At 37.3% G+C, this 19,860-nt stretch overlaps 1 protein-coding gene across 1 annotated transcript in view; it reads left to right on the plus strand.

Moving 5' to 3' along the window:
- CTNNB1 (catenin beta 1) overlaps nt 1–19,860 on the plus strand; it is a 39,379-nt gene that overhangs the window by 13,433 nt on the left and 6,086 nt on the right. The window contains 9 exon segments of the mRNA XM_020987352.2: nt 14,390–14,450; nt 14,901–15,085; nt 15,087–15,129; nt 15,328–15,581; nt 15,748–15,986; nt 16,084–16,285; nt 17,089–17,233; nt 18,888–18,991; nt 19,073–19,411. Coding sequence (XP_020843011.1) covers nt 14,438–14,450; nt 14,901–15,085; nt 15,087–15,129; nt 15,328–15,581; nt 15,748–15,986; nt 16,084–16,285; nt 17,089–17,233; nt 18,888–18,991; nt 19,073–19,411 — 1,524 coding nt within the window. The 5' untranslated portion in view covers nt 14,390–14,437.

A 19,860-nucleotide genomic window follows, 5' to 3' on the forward strand; every position in this document is an offset into this window, starting at 1 on the left:
GTCTATAATACCTGTACCATACTCTGTGTGTATGTGCGTGTGCACGCGTGCACATGCATGTACATGTATATACACAGCTATTTGTACACATTGCTTCCCCAGACAGAATATGAGCAACTTGTGCTCCTGTTTCATTTTTGGCTTTGGAACCCCCAGGTGTATAATGCTGTCTTCTAGAGCCTTATGTAAGCACCAAAGAAGTGCTTATTGAATGAATAGATTTTGATCCAGAAATTAAGTTCTAACGCAAAGATATTTTAATAGGACATATTTACTCATTCACTAGATGGTTACTTCACTACATGGTATTTATAGTGAAAGATTATTCCAAACATCTACCTATATTTTACAGTAAGTTTATTACTAAATTTTAAAAGGGTTATAGTATAGGAGAAATAAAAGCTACAGTAAAACCTCACTGGGTTTAATTAAAGGGGTAGGCCACTTAGAATGTGTGGAGAGTGTGAGATGTAGAGTATACGTAAAGAAATGTAGTTAAATCCCAAGTACTTGCATGACTTGAACCAGACTAAGTGTATTACCTTCTAAGTTTTCCTTAATACTCTGGTGACCAGCTCCAAACACTTGGCAGTTTACTGTCCATTTAACTGTTCCCACCTCAGTTAAGGCATTCTCTCCTTTTTGGGGGAGGGGAGGAAGGGGCTGGGCAGTGAGGTTAAGTGACTTGCCCAGGGTCATACACCTAGGAAGGGTTGTGTATCTGAGGCCGGATTTGAACTCAAGTCCTCCTGAATCCAGGGCTGGTGCTCTATCCACTCCGCCACCTAGCTGCCCCAAGGCCTTCTCTTGAAGGCTGCACTTGAATTATGTAGGCCTCCATTCTCTTTTCTGTCCAGTTTTTGACACAGTTGCTAAAATGATATTCCCAAGATACAGATCTGACCATGTCACACTTTTGCTCAAGTGACCTTCTTTTATTTTTTAGTGAGGCAATCGGGATTAAGTGACTTGCCCAAGGTCACACAGCTAGTACATGTCAAGTGTTTGGTCTGAGTCCGGATTTGAACTCAGGTCCTCCTGACTTCAGGGTCAGTGCTCTATCCACTGTGCCACCTAGCTGCCCCTCAAGTGACCTTATTAAAGACTTTGTGATAAAGATACAAAACTCCTAAGCGCTCCCTGGGAAAACCTCCACAATCTGGATCTAACCTACCTTCCAAATATTCTCGTGTTACCCTCCTTCATGTCCTTTTTCCTGCCAGACCAGACGATATCAGCTATGCCTTAAAAACTAATCTCTTTTGATCTCTTCATTATCACAAATCTTCCTCCTGCCTTGAATCATTTTGTTTTTATCTCGGTCTTTCAGATCCTTGATCTTCTTTTAAGGCTCAGCTTAGGTGTTGTACCTTCCTGATCTTTCTTAGTTCTCTTTCCTTCCTAAAATTATTTTTATGATGATGACGTTAATTGGCATTTGTATAGCAAGCATGCTGAAGGTGCTTTATATACATTATTTTATTTGAGCCTCAAAACAGGTCCTACAGGTATTAATTATTTTCATTTTACAGATTGGAAAGCTGAGGTTTAGAAAGATTAAGTGATTTACCTAAGGCCATGCAGCTGGCAAATGTCCGGCATAATTTTAAGCCAATTCTTTGGCTCCAAGTCCAGCATGTTATCTATTACACCATGATAATCTAAACTTCTTGAGGGCAAATAGGGACTAGTTTTGTTTTGTTTTGCCCTCACAGCCTATTACTGTGTCTTACACATAGGTATTTAATGTTGAATTGTAATTAAGTTCCACAGTGCCATGATATTGAATACCATTTCCATATCTTAGCCTACCCTGATTCAAATTAGTTATGTTACCAATTAGTGGAGGCAAAATTGACATTTTACTGACTTATCAGCAGAAATGTGGAAGTAGTTGGTGGCAGCAATATCTCTAGCATCATTTCATTGATGTGAAAATACAGACTTTCTTAATAGATGCATTATTTTACAGTAATGTCGCTAAGATAATAAACCCTACCATAAGGTTAGGAATTTACTTGAGGTCTCCAAATTGCACTAAGCAGCTCTAGTTCTGCTTGATTTATTCTGTTATCCCTGCTTCTCTTCCTACTCAAGTGGCTCTGGCTAGTGGGGGGTTTTTTTTCCAGCCTTGTTCCTCATGTTCCATCTTTCCCTGTTCTCCAAACATTGTAATGTTTTACTTTTTCAAACCTTAAAACAACTTTCAGTTGTTGGCCCAACCATTTAGCAACCCTTTCCCTTAAAAAACAGAATTGATTGTGGGTTTTTATGTTATAAAGGAGTAAGAGCTTATTGAACATATTGACCCACATAATAGTGTAAATTTTCCTATTAATACTTGAATTTGTATTGAATTTCTAAGAACTTTTTTTTAGCCTATCTAGTATTGTTACTAGTGTTTCATTACTCATTCCAGCAGTTTTAACAAATAAATTTTTTGTCTCTTTTCAGGCAGTAGTAGACTCAGATCTGAAATATAATGCTGACATGCTAGTTGAGAATGTATTATGCAGCAGTAATCAGAATTGGTTGTTGGCCTATTTAGAGAATAAAACCTTTTAAAGGGAACTTTTTAAAGAGGTAGAACATTTAAATTTCTTAAAGGATTAAGGTAATTGTTAAGACATTTTGTACTAAAACTTGGTTAAACCACCATTAGTTTTGATCTTTATCAGAAAATAAGACTCGGAAAATGGGTTGAAAAGTGCTACTGAAAGAAGTTTGGTTAAAATCCCAGGAAATGGTTTCAGACAACTCATTCATAATAATATACATTTCAGTGAAATACCATATTTCACTGCATAATTGTCACACCCCATAGCATATGGATACACATTTATCTCTCATGCATTGCCAGCTGTGAGCCTAGAATTCTCAGTGCATGTACATTGTCAGTATTCAATTTTAATGTATATTCACGAGTATTCCATGCAGCCTAATTTTGCACCAGACAGTTTAGTAAATAAATGATTTTTAAGTAATACTGGCAAGGAAGCTTCTCATAATGGTAGTACTCCCCCCCCTTTTTTTTTTGCAAAAAATTGGCATAAAAACACTACAATTACGTGATGAAATGTGGCAGTTTGTTGGTACGTACATCTCTTACTTTTTTACACCTTTACATATGAGTGGAAACCAGGAGCCTGGAACTTGCCTCCACTTTCTCATCTCTTACTCTGTTCTTAACCCCTTACAATCTGGCTTCTGACCTCATCATTCCACCAAAACTGGTCTCTCCAAAGTTGTTATAATGAGCTCTTCATTGCCAAGTCCAGAGGCAGCTCAGTCCTCATTCTCTTTGACCTCTCTGCAGCCTTGAACACTGTGGATCACTCTTCTCCTTGATACTCTCTTCTCTAAGTAGTTGGGCCACTGCTCTCTCCTGGTTTTCCTCCTAAGTATCTGACTGCTCCTTCTCTGACTTCTTTGCTGGATCTTCATCCAGATCATGCTCCCTAACTGTAGGTGTCTGTCAGGCTTCTCTCTGGGCCCTCTTTTCTTCTCTTCTCTATGCTGATGATTCTCATATCTACTTGTCTTGACCCTAACTGTGGACTGATCTCTAATCTTACATTTCCAACTGTCTTTAAGAGATCCCAAATTGGATGTCTAGTAGACATCTTAAACTCAACATGTCCAAAAGGGAGTTCATTATCTGTTGCTTCCCTTTCCCTTATTACTGTAGAAGGCAACACTGTCCTTCTGTCCCTCAGGCTCATTCATTACCTTGGAGTTATCCAGGACCCCTCCCTATCTCTCACCCTGCCTAGCCCACTTGCTACCCCCAATATCCAAGCTGTTGCCAAGACCTGCTGTTTCACCTTTGCAACATCTCCCAAATACAACTTTTTCTATCCTCTTACGCTGCATGCTGCTCCCACCCTGGTGTAGGCCTTCATCATCTCAACACCTGGACTGTTGTAATAACCTGCTCCTGGTTCTGCCTGCCTTAAGTTTCTCCCCACTCCAATCCACCCTTCATTCAGCCACTAACGTGATTTTCCTAAAGCACAGGTCTGACCATGTCACCCCTCCCCCCAATAAATTCCTGGGGCTTCCCATTGATGTTCTGCTTGGCATTCAAGCCCTTTGTAACCTAGCCCCCTCCTACTTTTCTAATCTTTTACCTTATTCCCCAACACGTCCTCTTCCATCCAATGCCACTGGCCTCCTGACCTCTCCAACTTCCCTTAAAGTCTCAACTAAAATCTGTCTTCTACTGGAAGCCTTCCCCAACCACTCTTAAATCCAGTGACTTCCCCTTCATTAATTATCTCCTGTTCATCCTGTATCTAGTTTGCTTTGTATATATGTGTTTGCACATTGTCTCCCCCATTAGATTGTAAGCTCCTTAAGGGTCTGTCTTTTGCTTCTCTTTGCACAGAGTAGGTGTGTAATAAATGTTTGATTTGATTTTAACTTAAGCCAAAAGAAATTGTGAGGTCATGATCTGTAGTTTTAATCCATTCTGATTTCAAAACTGTGTAAAAAAATCTGGTACTTAGTGTTTGATAAATCCAAGAGCATAAATTAATGGAGGGAAGTCCCTATATAAGAGCTGTTAGCAAAATTGGAAAGTTACTTGGCAGAAATTAGGTTTAGACTAGCATGATATACTATGTGCCACAATAGTATAGAAATGTAATATGAATATAAATGGAGCACATTTTAAAAATTAGTATTTTCTTAAATTTTATTAATTTATTTTGATTTATCAACAATCACTTCCACATGCTTTTGAGTTGAAAATTTTTCTCCCCTTTTCTCCCCCCAACCCTCCACAAGACGGCACAATGTGATATCGGCTTTACATTTACATACCCATGAAACATATTTTCACATTAGTGAAGTTGTAAGTAAAAATTAAAACCAATAGGAAGAACCATCAGAAAGATGAAACAAAACTCAACAGAAGGTAAAAATAAGTGATAGCGATTAGACTTCTGTAGTTCTTTCTTTGGATGTGGACAGCATTTGCCATCCCAAGGCCTCTGGAGATGTCTTAGATCCTTGTAATGCTGAGAAGGGTTTAGTTTAACAATATTAGTCATTGCATAATGTGGCTGTTAATTGTGTACAAAGTCCTCTTGGTTCTGCTCACTTCACTCAGCATCAGACCATATAAGTCTTTCCAGGTTTTTCTGAAGTCAGCCTGTTCATCATTTCTTATAGCACAGTATTGTATTCCATTACATTCATATACCATAACTTGCTCAGCCATTCCCCAATGGATGGGCATCCTCTCAATTTCCAATTCTTTGCCACTGCAAAAAGAGCTGCTATGAATATTTTTGTACATGTGGGTCCTTTTCCCATTTGTATGATCTCTTTGGGATATAGCCCTAGAAGTGCTATTGCTGGATCAAAGGGTATGCACATTTTTTGTAGCCCTTTGGGCATAGTTCCAAATTGTTCTCCAAAATGGTTGGATCATTTCACAACTCCACCAACAATGTATTAGTGTTCCAATTTTCTCACATCTTCTCCAACAGAAAATTATTAAGTATTAAGAGATACATTTCACAACTATGCCTAGAGAGGTGGAGATTCTTAATGGAACAAGAGAACTGGTAGTAAAAGACAAAAGACTATTTGAATTATTTAAAATGAAGCTTTACCAAAACAAAATTCAATAAAGATAGAATAATATCAGATATTTGCTTCATATATACTACTAATCTAATATCCAAGCTGTTATTACAGTTAATTGACATGTAAGACCTTGCTGGAGTCATTCTCCCAGTAGATAAAGTAATAGTTTTCAAAAGAATGGCAAATTATCAGAGATCATATGAAATCTTGCTCCAAATTACTAGTGATAAAGAGTAATGAAAATTAAATTAAAACAACCCTCAAGGCTTTACTGTACACCCAAAAAATTAGAAAAGATGAAGATGATGCTAAAAAATGGAACCTTTTTGGTGGGACCGTGGGAAGATGACACTAAAACAAATTGAGTTCTTCCAGCCTTCAAAAACCAAAATTAGGGCAGCTGGGTGGCGCAGTGGATAGAGCACCGGCCCTGAAGTCAGGAGGACCTGAGTTCAAATCTGGCCCCAGACCAAACACTTGACACTTAGTAGCTGTGTGACCCTGGGCAAGTCACTTAACCCCAATTGCTTTAAAAAAACAAACAAACAAACTAAAGTTGTTCGTATCCTTTCACCCAGCAACCCCATAAAGCCTTAGAAGACCATAGACAGAAACAAAGGGCCAAGATATTTTTTTTAAAAATTCAGTGACATTTTTAATTTTAACAAAGTATTAGAAAAATGACTTAACAAACTGGTATATGAGTGTAATGGAAACAATATGAGCAATTCAGATAAACCAGGAATTTGTGAGAACTGAGAGTTAAGCGGACTCTGAAGAACCATGAACACAGTGATTACAAATTGTAATAAACAATCTTAATCTTTGAGAACAGATAAAATATACTTTCTCTTCTTAGCAAAAAGGTGGGAGGCCATTCAGAGGTAGAATACTGCCATATGTTGTGGGATACAGTTACTATATAGCTTGTTTTTCTTTAATGCTAGTTGTAAGAAGGAAGGATTCATATCTACTAGTAGAGGGGTATGACTGCAATAAGAACAAGAGGCATTCGTGAGTCTTACTGACAAAGAAAATTTAATCTGTTCTTTTTATAATGGTAAAATGAATTGCAAGTGTTTTTGTTTTGAAGACCACTGACTTGGCATCAGATAAATCATAGTACAACCAACAAATGTTTCAGAAGCAGATACATTAACAGAATACCTACATAATTTTACTAATAAAAGATTGTTTAAAGTCCAACAAAATAGACAAAATTTAGTGGATATAAGGGGTACCTTTGTGTTACATGTACACCATTAAGTGCAGGTTAAATGTTTAGTAGCTGGGTTTTTTTTTTAACATATAATAGTGCATTGTATGATATGCATATTATAAAAAGATCTTATGGCAAAGTCTGGCCCCAGGGGCATCTTTGATTGGTTTGCCATAGTCACATAGCTCATTTGTATCTGATGCAGAACTTGAGCTCTATTCTTTCTGATTCAGATGCTGGTCCCCATTTACAGGCGTATTGAAAAACAATGCTGTTGTGTCATAAATTTGAAAAATTGTATCTGGCATGTAGGCTTACCTGTCTAAATAAATACTTGTTGAATTAAAATGCTGACTATAATAATTTTTAAATTATTGGTTTTGCTTTTAGAATTTAGAAACAGTAGAGTGTGATATGAATTTGCCAAGGGCTCTTGATATAAAATTGTCTAAGCAAGTCTAATAAACAAAAGCATTCTGTTAATCATTCTTTTCAGAAATAGTTACTTCATCATCTAAACCAGGGCTTGTAAACTTTTTTTATGTTATGGATGCTTTTTTTTTTTTTGGTGAGACAGTTGGGGTTAAGTGACTTGCCCAGGGTCACAGCTACTAAGTGTCAAGTGTCTGGTCTGAGACCGGGTTTGAATTCAGGCCCTCCTGACTCCAGGGCTGGTGCTATATATACACTGAGCCACCTAGCTGCCCTTTCATGGCACATTCTGTGAAGTCCTGAGAAGTAGGGTATGTTAAGTTCTTGAAATTATTTTGAAGACCTTGTATTCAGAATAATATGCATTTCAGTAAAATATCTTTTGGACTTCTTTTTGTTTGCCCCAAATCTTTACTTTTAAGTGGAAACCAGGAGTCTGGGATTGGATTTAGTTTTAACATAAGCCATAAAAATTTGTGAGATCAATCTGTGGTTTGGGTGCAAGAAGTGCAATATTTTAATCCATTCTAATTTCAGTGAACTGGGATATGATGTATTAAAGGCTTTTTAAAGTCTAATGAAGTCTATGAACCTGTTCTCAATGTTTTTAGGTGCATAAAATATATATGACTATAAAAGAAACTGGAATATAGAGGCAGCTAGTGGCTCTGTGGATAGAGTACCAGACTCAGGAATACCTGAGTTCAACTATGTACTCAGATATTTACTGTCTGTGTGATCCTGGGTAAGTCATTTAACCTGTTTGCCTCAGTTTTCCTCTTCTGCAAAAGGATAACAACAGCACCTATCTTGCAGGGTTGTTGTGAGGATCAAATGAGATAATAATTATAAAGCCTTTGGTGCATAATAGGCACTATAAAAATGTTAATTATGATTATATAGTTATCAATACATTAGAAAAAAACAAGTTTATAGATGTGAGGTTTAAGAATTCATAGTTTGACTATTTTGCAGGGCATCACTGAAGGCTTTAGTTATATAAGGGTTGGGAGAGCAGAAGCATCTTGGATCTGCTCCTTTGGTTTGATCTTTTGTTTCACTGTCTTCTCTCCTCATCCTCCCCACCCCTCAGGGGCAGGCGTGAACAGAGTCCTGCCTCAAGGATTCACCAGCAGTGTGACATTAACTTCCTGTGCCTCAGTTCCCTCCTTTATAATGTTAGGATAATGATAACATCAACAATAACAGTATCATTTTAAGGTGACAGAGCATTTTTCACACAGATTTTGTTTAACTCTCAACAATCCTAAGAGGCAGATAATATAATTTATAGGTAGGAAAACTGATGCTGAGAAATTAAATGATTTGTTTGACTGTGATAATACAGTAAATGGCAGGCCCATATCTCCCCACACTAGGCTAAGTTTAGTATTCTTTCCTTTGCCATACTATTTGCTTCTTTTAGCATAGGCTTGTGATTTCACTTAGAATAGAAGAGATATAATAAAGTGATGTTTTTTCCTCCCTTTGTTCTTTTTATGAAAGATTAAAACAAGAACCAGACAAAACTGGTGTAATTAATTGCGGCAATTAATCCAATATTATGATCTGTCCTCTGACTTCTAGCATTTATTGACGATGGGCTATTTATTATTTACCATTAGTACCAATTCATGGGAACTGTAGGGAGGAGCCAGGGTAAAAATTGATTCTAGAAGTTAGACATGTAAAGCTAGCTTGGAACATTAAAAATGAGTTTGCAGAATTCTCAACAAAGATCAAGTTGTTTTAATAACGGGCAAGTTGCCTCAAGGGCTAATCTTGTCTCACAACAGACTGACTAGTAAATAGGGAAGTATAAGAAAAATAACAACTTAATGTTGGCAGGAGTTTTCTGTCCTGCACAATATAATCAGTCATCAGTGAAATTAGAAACAACTTTCCACTTGGTGAGAGATGTACATTTGTGTTGTTCTCTTCCTCCCCCTAACCTCTTAATTTGGGTAACATGGAATTTGCAGTTGTTTGAGAATGGTGAGTTTGAGTAATTATATTAAGTGGGTGTGTATGTGTATATATACATACATGTATGTTTATATTATTAGTTCTGTTAATAATGGAGACAAGGAAATGTTTAATGAGAGAAAGTCTTTGAACACTGCTTTTTGCTTCAGCCTTTGTGTTTAAAGGGGTCTGTAAACTTTTTTCTTTTTTTTAATTTGATAGTTATTTTAATAATTGGTTTCCTTTGTAGTCCTATTTTATCTTGTGCATTTGATATACTGCATATGTCTTTCATGTCTTGCAATGTATTCCAGGGCTCTGTACAAAGTACTCTCCTTTATATATGTATATTCTGTCTTTGTGATCTCATCAGATCTCATTGGGTTCAGTTATGATCTCTATAGATGACTCCCAGATCCATATATCCAGTTCTAGTTTCCCACCTGAACTGCAGTCTTGCACCACCAGCTGTTTTTTGGATTTTGAACTGAATGTCTCTGAGGCTTCTCAGACTCATCCTGCCCAGACTAGAAGTGATCTCTTCCAATAAAACAAAACAAAAACCTTGCCCGCCACCCCACCCCTCTATCCCTTTCCAGTTTTCCTCATTTATATCAAAGACACCACCATCCTTCTAGTTACCAAGTTCACAGTCTGGGTAGGCAACCTTAATTCCTCACTCTCTTCATATAACCAGTCATTTACCAGAGTTTGTTGCTTCTGCCTGTGCCCCTTCACAACCCCAACACTATCCTAGTACAGGTTTTCCATAGCCTCTTGGCTGGATACTTGTGGTAACCTTCTAATTGATCTCCCTGCCTCAGGGCTTTCCCATAGCTAAGCCATCCTCCATACAGCTCCTAAAGTGATACTTTAAGGCATGGGTCTGACCATGTTGCATCCTTCAATAAATTTCTGTAATTCCTTATTAGATCTAGAATCAAACTGTTCTGGCATTTAAAACTCTTTACCATATAGCTCTAACTTGTCTTTCTAGTGTTGTTCCTGTATTCTTAACATCCCCCCCAGACTGGCCTACTTACTATTCCTCATTTTGCATTCCTGGAATGTACTTCTTTTCACATAATGCTGCTTAAAATCCATATTTTTCTTCAAAGCTCAGCTCAAAAGCTGGTGCCTATATGAGGCCTTCTGTCATTTCCTTAGCAGTTATCCCTCACCTGACTCCACCCTCCCCATTACCTTACTTAATAGCAGAGGTTCTTGGGGTGGGGGGTGTTGAGCCCTTTTGGAAGTATGATGTTATAAAGATCTCTTCTTATAACATTTTAAAATGCATAAAATATGTAAGACAACAAAGGAAACCAGTTATTGAAATACAATTACCAAAATAACCCAGATTAAAACCTTTTCTTACGGGATATAAGCTTCCCAAGGGCAGAGACTTTAATTTTTGTCTCTACATAACAGTGCTTGGCATATGATGAATACTTAAATATTTGTTGATTGATTTGATCCATGTCAGCATGTTAATACATTTATATGAATCTCTATCCCATATATATAGTTAATAAGCATTTCAATTGGTTGCCACTAAGTGAATACAAGACATTGAGGAAATCACTTCATCTCTTTGGGTCATGCTTTCTAATTCTGTTAAATTAGGTCTGTGAGCTTAGAGATCAGTCTGGCCCAGACGTCTTATTTATTATGATCTGTGCTTACATTTTTATTCTTAATCTAGTAGTTTAAGTAATGACTGATGCTTTTGCTTTTTTGAATTTGCCGAAATAATTGGCTTATTGTTTTGTTACTAGTGTTAACAAGCACTTCCAAAGGATATTTGTTAAAACTAAGGCCCCTAAAACAAGACATCCAAATTCTTGAGTTGTGAACACCAGTTTGAAGTACTAATTTTCTGGGTGATGAATGGTTTTTGCAGTGTTCTTATCCTCTTCCACACTAAATTTTCTGTCATTCCTGTCAATTCACAATTATTTTCTTATAGGTCTTATCTCCCCAGCTAAGGTATAAATACTTTTTGAAGGCAAGAAGTTAAATTCTTTGTATCCTGACCTGGCTTTGATTTAAATGTTTTATTTGTTTAGCTGGCAGTTGAATGATGTTACAAAGGAACTTTATTCCTTCAATAAACACTGAGCACTGCTCTACTGAGCTGTGCTGAGAAACTGGAAATGATCCATGATTTAGATAAGAGGTTATTTCCTGGCCTCAGGAAGCTTATAGTTAGTTGGATCAGTCACCAGAACCATTAAAAGAAAAGTAAATTGGAAGAGCAAAAAGTGAAATGACTGGAGATTCTCTTTTGTGACTGTTAGCATGACTATAAAGGGTTATCTGATGTAATTTGCAGGAAATGTTGCCAGGTTGTTTAGGTTTACTAAGAAAGCTCAGAGAAATAGGTCTTGCTGGCTCTCTTACCTAAAACAACTTTCTTTTGTGAGGGTATTTTGGTTAGCATGATCACCCAGAAAGCTATTGGTCAGATCCATTGAATGATATTGGCTTATTTCATGAACATTTAAAAGTATTTCTGACATATAAAATACAAAATTATAAAGGAAACCAATAATGTTAAAATATAATTATCAAAAAAAACTTTAAGTTCACATATTCTAGATTAAGAATCCTTGAGTATGTAAAGGTAGTAGACCTTGATATAAAAGATAGCTGACCTGGCCTTTATGATTTAAAAAAAAGTGAATTCTGTTCATAATAAGAATATATTTAAAATCATTGCATTCCACTGGGGGAGGGGAGAACACCCTGCATGGTGAAACTTTTAATTGCCTTTTCTAAAAAGGAACTGAGTGACCTGAGAACCACCTATCCCATATTAGTAGATAATATTTTTCCTTTTCCCCATATTCAGCATACATGTTGGCTCTATTTATTGTAAATGTCATGAAGATGAAACTTAGTGAGTAGTGGTTATATTTTCTGGGATAAGGTATTATATGAGGGTATGTAGATGCATTTTTTAGTCTTTCCTATAACTTACTAATGATTACCAAATTATGTTATTCTGATTCCTCAATCTGAGCCTTGCAGTTAATTTTATTTTTATTTTAAACTTATATTGATATATTTTGTTTTTATCGTGATTCATTATGCATGAAACATTTATGCTTCTTCCCTAGCCAGTAAGCTATCCCTTGTAACAAAAGAGAGAGGAAAAAAATAGGTCAGAAAGACTAAACCAGCAAATAACTGACAATATGTGCGGTTACATACCTCTAGTTATCTATCTTGTATTTAACCACTGCTTAAATTAGCACTGGTTTGTGACTTAACCTAAGCAGAAATATGGAGATAGTTGGACTGTCAATATGTAGTCTAGAAATAAGGTAGTATGGTATGGTCTAGATTGCTAAAGATGATTTATACTGAGGATGTAAAATTTTTTTTCCTGTAAGAACTCCCCTGCAGTTAGATAATTTAATTTATCTGTCTTCATTTTCATGGTTATCTATTCCCAGGGAAATAATATGACATAGCATTCTATTTTCAACATGCTGCTCTGAACCTCTTCTCAGCCATTTTTGTACAGAATTGAATCCAGATCTTAGGTAAATTAGTACATGGCAGTCCAAGGGGCAACAAGAAAATGTTCCTGGGTGATTTGGAGTATGCTAGCTGATAGAAAATCAAGAAAATAAAAGAAAATCAGTGCAGGGTTGGGTATAGATAAGAAGAGGAAATGTTTAGTCTATTAGAAATTTACCAGATTTTCTTCAGCATGTTAAACTTACCTGAACAAAAGGATAGTTGACTAAAAGCCAAATTTGAAATCAAAATTAGTAGGAGAGACAAAAATGGCCAGAAAGAGGTCATATGGCAATAGTGGGCAGGATATAGAACTTCTGAACGCTGAAATTCAAATTTTTCCCCAATATTTATTTAGTTGAGTAAACAAATGATGTGTTATTTCTCCAAGTCTATTTCCTCATCTGCAAAATAGGGGATAATATCTGTAGAACCTACCTCATGTGAATCTTGTGTGACTTCAATTGCAAATGCTATACAAATACCAAACAACAAACATTTATTAAGCACCTACAGTATGTCAGGCACTGTGCCAAGTGCTGTTGGTGTTAAATGTTCAGTGGGTCTCTTGAACATGATAAATGAGGTTTCAGAAAGTGATGGATACATCAATTAGGTTCTTGATTAAAAAAACAAACGCTGAGTTTATGAGTTTGAAATTTTTTCCCATTGATATATATGATCCCATTGATGTACGTTAATCTGTTTAGATTCGGATAGAAGCATCTAGGTTTCCTTTTTTTTTTAAATTTAAAATAGGATAAATATATTAACAAAGTAGCTTTTTAGGAATACCTCTGTTGGGTAGAGTGAGGAAGATTATGTTTTTTAAAAGTTGCTGTTGGAAATTGCACAATGTTTTTATACCTATTTGACTTCTTAAATTTTGCCACAGCAAAAAGATGGGACTGTAAAATCTCCATATTGAAACAGTGAATCTGGCTTTGAGGGTAGTTCTTTATAACACTAATTTTGAGTTAGATTAGCCATGCGTGATTATAATTTATTATTGAGTAGATTTATATAAAAAGTATTTGTGCTGAAGTTGTGAATGAAGGAAAAATGGTATAAAAGTAATTAATTTAAATGTGCAAACTAAGTAGTCAAAGGGGCTTTATAAATTATAAATTGTATTAAGCAGAACTGGGTGTTGATCTTAGCCCTGTGAGCCTCAAGTGCAGTGCTCTTTCCACTATGCCACACTGGCTCCCAGTTAGTTGTAAAGATCAATTTATATCATAGTGAAATAGGAAAGGAAATGGCCAGTGGAAAAAATAGTGAGAATCATGAGATTTACCTTTTCCTCCCCTTGTCCCTGAGGTTAGAGTATAAAGCATCTTGAGGGCAGAACTGGTTGGTTTTTTTTTTGTTTGTTTGTTTTTGTTTGTTTTTTGGTTACTTCTCCAGCACCTAGAGCATGATAGGCACTTGATAAATGCTTGCTGTTTGGATTAAGGTCTGATTTAAAAAAAAAAAAAGGAAATTTTGAGTTAATTTCATGAGCATTTTTTTGTGGAGGAACTAAAGGGGTCATTATTACTTGTAATTACTTATAAATAATTCCTAATTTATTATAAATATAGTTCAAGTTAAATTTACACCGTAATTCTTTTGGAAAACATTTCTAATGGCATTTAATTAACTTTTTAGGGTCTGTGACGTAGAATAGGCCACGATTCTGAGAACACCGCAAGAACAATGGCCACTCAAGGTTTGTATCATAAGTCTTCGGTAACTCTTTTTGGGGCTCTGCTTTGTTACCATTAACCCAGTCTGGCTCAGATCCCCTTGCTTTCCTCTCTCCCTGCTTACTTGTCAGGCTGCCTTTTGCTCCATTTTCTGCTGACCAGTACTAATGGCTTGGTGAAATAGCAAACAAACAAGCCACCAGCAGGAATACAGTCTGGATGACTGCTTCTGGAGCCTGGATGCAGTGCCATTCTTCCATTGATTCAGTGAGTAACTGGTAGGCGGTCCCCCAAGGACTTAACACGTCATCACTGAGCTGATCCTGGCTATTATTCTATTCTCCTTGGCTGTCTTTCAGATCAGACTTTATTTCTGAAAAAAAATTTCAATGGGCCATATCACAAATATTTTCTGTATATGAAGTAAAATATTTCAGTAATTATAACATTTCTTACTGTTTCATTTCTTCCAGCTGACTTGATGGAATTAGACATGGCAATGGAGCCAGATAGAAAAGCAGCTGTTAGCCACTGGCAACAACAGTCTTACCTTGATTCTGGAATTCATTCTGGTGCCACAACAACAGCTCCCTCCCTGAGTGGCAAAGGAAATCCTGAGGAGGAAGATGTAGATACTACCCAAGTCTTATATGAATGGGGAACAGGGATTTTCTCAGTCCTTCACGCAGGAACAGGTAGCTGGTAAGTAAAGCACAAGTCATTTTGTGAATGGTTGTAAGACTTGTTCAGTTAAAGGTGGAGGGTGTAATAGTTTCAGTGATTTAAATTTTGGGGTGAGGAAAAGGGGATTATTTTCTATTGGGACTTGAACTTCACCTTAGTCAAGCAGGTTGAATTTTAAGTAGTGAATGGTGAGTTTTGACTAGCTGTATTTTTCAGATATTGATGGACAGTACGCCATGACCAGAGCACAGAGAGTACGAGCTGCCATGTTCCCGGAAACACTGGATGAGGGTATGCAGATCCCGTCCACTCAGTTTGATGCGGCCCACCCAACTAACGTTCAGCGTTTGGCCGAACCTTCTCAGATGCTAAAGCACGCTGTGGTGAATTTGATCAACTACCAGGATGATGCAGAACTGGCCACTCGTGCAATTCCTGAATTGACCAAACTGCTAAATGATGAGGATCAGGTAAGGGCCAGGGTTTAACCTTGTGGATTGTTTTGAAAAGAAAATATGGAACAGAATAATTCTGAGATTAACGTACTCTACTTAAGAATCAGGTGACTTATTCCAAAGTTTGCTGCTTGTCAAAGTATTTGAGGAGCAAAACAATTTCTTTTATATTCTGTTATAGGTGGTGGTTAATAAGGCTGCAGTTATGGTTCACCAGCTGTCTAAGAAAGAGGCCTCCAGACACGCCATAATGCGCTCTCCTCAGATGGTATCTGCTATTGTGCGCACCATGCAAAATACAAATGATGTAGAAACAGCACGTTGTACTGCTGGGACACTGCACAATCTTTCCCATCACCGTGAAGGCTTATTGGCTATCTTTAAGTCTGGTGGCATTCCTGCCCTTGTGAAAATGCTTGGGTAAGACAACCTGGAAGTGCATGCTTTTGTGAATGGAGAAGTAAAGAAACTATAGTGATTGATCTAGGAATACTGAAAGATTTTGTTTTCTTCCCAGCTCCCCAGTGGACTCTGTGTTGTTTTATGCCATTACGACTCTCCACAACCTTTTATTACATCAAGAAGGAGCCAAAATGGCAGTGCGTCTTGCTGGTGGACTGCAGAAGATGGTTGCTCTGCTCAACAAAACAAATGTTAAATTCTTGGCTATCACGACAGACTGTCTTCAGATTTTGGCTTATGGCAATCAAGAAAGCAAGGTAAATCTGACACATTTAGTGCTTCATGCAGGGAAATGTGAGCTATAGGGATTGAAGGAAGAAACGGTGCATAAAGTCCCTAGACTAGGTAGGAGCCATAGCAAATAATACTTGATAGAGTTTGGTGATGTGAGAGAAGCTTTACAGTTTCAAAGTGTTGGAAATCACATCAGTACCTAGACATTTGTGTTTGTGTTTGTTGTATTTGCCTTAATCAGCCCAAAGTGCCACTGGCCTAGGTGGGGCATGTGTGTTTGCGTGTGGGAATGTGTGTAATGACCATCACTTTCCAGTCCCCTACTTCACAGCAAAACCCTTCCTTATAAGAAAAACAGTTAAGCAAAAGAAACTCAGACACCAACCATATCTAACAGTATGTAGCATTTTTTTTCTAGGTATATTTTTGATTGATGATACCTCTCTTGAACTTTTTTGAGTAGTGGCTGTGACCAGGGTGTGTGTGTGTGTGTGTGTGTGTGTGTGTGTGTGTAAAAGAAAACATGGTTTTGATTTTTATTCCCCTTTATAATAAATCCTGATAAAAGAAAAAATTAAGTTAAGTGTTATGGTATTCTTCTGAACCTAAGCAAGGGGGTTTACTATTGTGTGATGTGGAGAGAATAGAATGCCAGAAGCAATTGATTTAGTAGAGATGAGAGGCCATGGCAAAAAGACAGGATCCTTATTTGGATAAATCACAAGAAGCCTTCACCTCTATATGATCACATAGGGGCTGCTCTTAAGTCTTTTCTTCTTATACTTGTTAGGCTTCTGCAATTAAAAACACATATTTGTCTTTCTAGCTGATCATTCTGGCTAGTGGTGGGCCCCAGGCTCTGGTAAATATAATGAGGACTTATACCTATGAAAAACTCCTGTGGACCACAAGTAGAGTACTGAAGGTTTTGTCAGTCTGCTCTAGTAACAAACCAGCTATTGTGGAAGCTGGTAAGTATATTACAGCCAATACCATCTGGGCAGGGTTTCTGCAACTGTTGTTTTAAACAAGTGTTATATTGGGTTTTGTTCTTATATTTCTCCTTAAACTCTCCACTTTTGAGTCCTTGCTTATAAAACAAAGCAGAACATTTAGTCCAAACCAGTTGGCACAGTTGGTATCAGTGCTCACATCTTACAGTACATATCCTGACCCCCACCTCTTCCTAAGAGGAAGCTTTTCCTCATTTGCTCTCCAGGACAGATTATACATTATGATTCATCAATTTGGTTGCCTTTTAGGGTTTATCATTTACATAATTGTAATCATTGTAGGTTTTCTTCTTATGGTTCTGACTTTACTCCATCGTACAGGTCTTACTGTACTCATCTTCTCCCTCACTGTGATGCCACTTTATCTAATTCATATTATCACAGTATATTTGGCCATTCCTCAGTTTACAGGCACATTTTGTTGATGACTTTTGTTAAATATAGAACCTTTCTGTCATTGACTTTGAGGAATATGTTCAGTAGTTATATCACTGATCAAAGAATATGAATAGTTGAATGACTTTTCCTCACATAATTACAAATTATTTTCCAGAAAGGTTGGACCAATTCACGACTCTGACAGCATTCTCTTAGGGTGTTCTAAAGTTATTGTCCTTAAAATAATTCAAGTAGCACTTGACCTTGGTGGTTGAAAAGCAGAATTTTTGTTAAAATAGCATCATATCTGTTTGCCACCTTTAGTTTTTTGTAGATAAGTGAGAGCAAAATTCTTGGTCATTCATTGTAAAATGACACTTGAAACTGATAAAATTATTTGAGCTCTAATCTTTCATTCATTTAACAAATCTATCAGGTACCAGCTATGTGAATATCACAGATGCTGAAAAGTTTTGGCAGATGAATTTAAGGAAAATACTTTTAACCTGTTTCATTATGTAGTTTAAAAAAGATACATTTCTATTATTCTTTTCTAATTGTATTATCTGTAAGGTTCGTTGAGGTTTTGGACATTATCTTGTTTAAGGATTTTATATCCTACCAGCACCCTGCTTATTGTATAAAGTTTGAATTAAATTGAAAAGAGGATTCTGTTAGCAAAAAGTATCTTGATGGTAGAGATGCCCAGAAGAACACTTAGAGAATCGGGGTGGGAGGTGGGGGGGGAGAGACAATATCTTTTTCCTCATTTCAACCCCTTACTTAAAAGCCAGGTCCAAGAGTTTTCTAGTCCAAAAGTAGTAGCTTTGAGACAAAGGGCCCTGTCCTGTGGCACTATGCAAAATACTCCTGTGTTGTTTGTCTAAAAATTCATGCTTTGTTTTTCTTTCTCATCTTTATTCTTGACCACAAGTAAGATAGGGAGGACTTTTGAATGTTTTCAAAAACACACAAGAAGCCAGAGAGTGAGCCACTCACTGGGAGAAAAGTATTTTAGCGTAGAGATAGTAGGAGTTAAATGAAGAAGTGATTTTCTGAAGGAGGTGGGAAGAGATAAGACATCTCTCTTTTCTGAGAGGATGGAGTCAGGAGACTTTTGGGGGAGTGGTTTGCTCAAAGGTAGACTGCTTTTAGTCACTCAGATCCTCTACTAATATTCAGCAGGGACACTATTAAATTCTGAAAGTCTAACAAATTTGTTTTTATTTTCAAGGTGGAATGCAAGCTTTAGGACTTCACCTTACAGATCCAAGTCAACGTCTTGTACAGAACTGTCTCTGGACTCTTAGGAATCTTTCAGATGCTGCAACTAAGCAGGTAAATTCTTTGCTAGACAGCAGTAGAGTTGTGGCTTCTTGATTGATGACGACTAAGTGTCTTAATTTCTTATTTCCATAGGAAGGAATGGAAGGTCTTCTAGGGACTCTGGTTCAGCTTTTAGGCTCAGATGATATAAATGTTGTCACCTGTGCTGCTGGCATCCTTTCTAACCTCACCTGCAATAACTACAAGAACAAGATGATGGTGTGCCAAGTTGGTGGAATTGAAGCTCTTGTTCGCACCGTTCTTCGTGCTGGTGATAGGGAGGATATCACTGAACCTGCCATCTGTGCGCTTCGTCATTTGACTAGCAGACACCAGGAGGCTGAGATGGCGCAGAATGCTGTCCGCCTCCATTATGGACTCCCAGTGGTGGTTAAGCTCTTACATCCACCATCTCACTGGCCTCTGATAAAGGTAAATGATCATAATGTAACAGCACAAACTACTGCAACAGTGAGAACTGCTATTGAATTGGCCAGCTGAATTGTAAATGATAGCGTGGTATGTAGTGGTACATTAGAGGATCCCAAGACCTCATTTCTAGTCCTGGCTGCACCGTGTCTAATCCTGAGCCTTCTTTGTCAGTTATTATTTAGCCTGTTCTGCTAACCTAATAGGGATACAAGAATCAAATAACAATACTGTGTGACCTGTGACAAGGTTGTCTTACAGGAGGTATGTTTTCAAGTCTTGACTGTAGTACCTTCTCACTGTGTGTGTGTGGGGGGCAGAGCCAAGTTACTTATTTACTCTGAGCCTTAGTCTCCTTGTCAGTAAAATGAGGATAAGACTTGTACTGTCTACCTCACAGACTCGTTATGAGGAATAAAGCCCTTTACAAAGTGCCATAGGAATGCGCTTTT

Source organism: Phascolarctos cinereus, unplaced genomic scaffold (genome assembly GCF_003287225.1).
Source record: "Phascolarctos cinereus isolate Bilbo 61053 unplaced genomic scaffold, phaCin_HiC Scaffold_1;HRSCAF=81, whole genome shotgun sequence".
NCBI lineage: Eukaryota > Metazoa > Chordata > Mammalia > Diprotodontia > Phascolarctidae > Phascolarctos > Phascolarctos cinereus.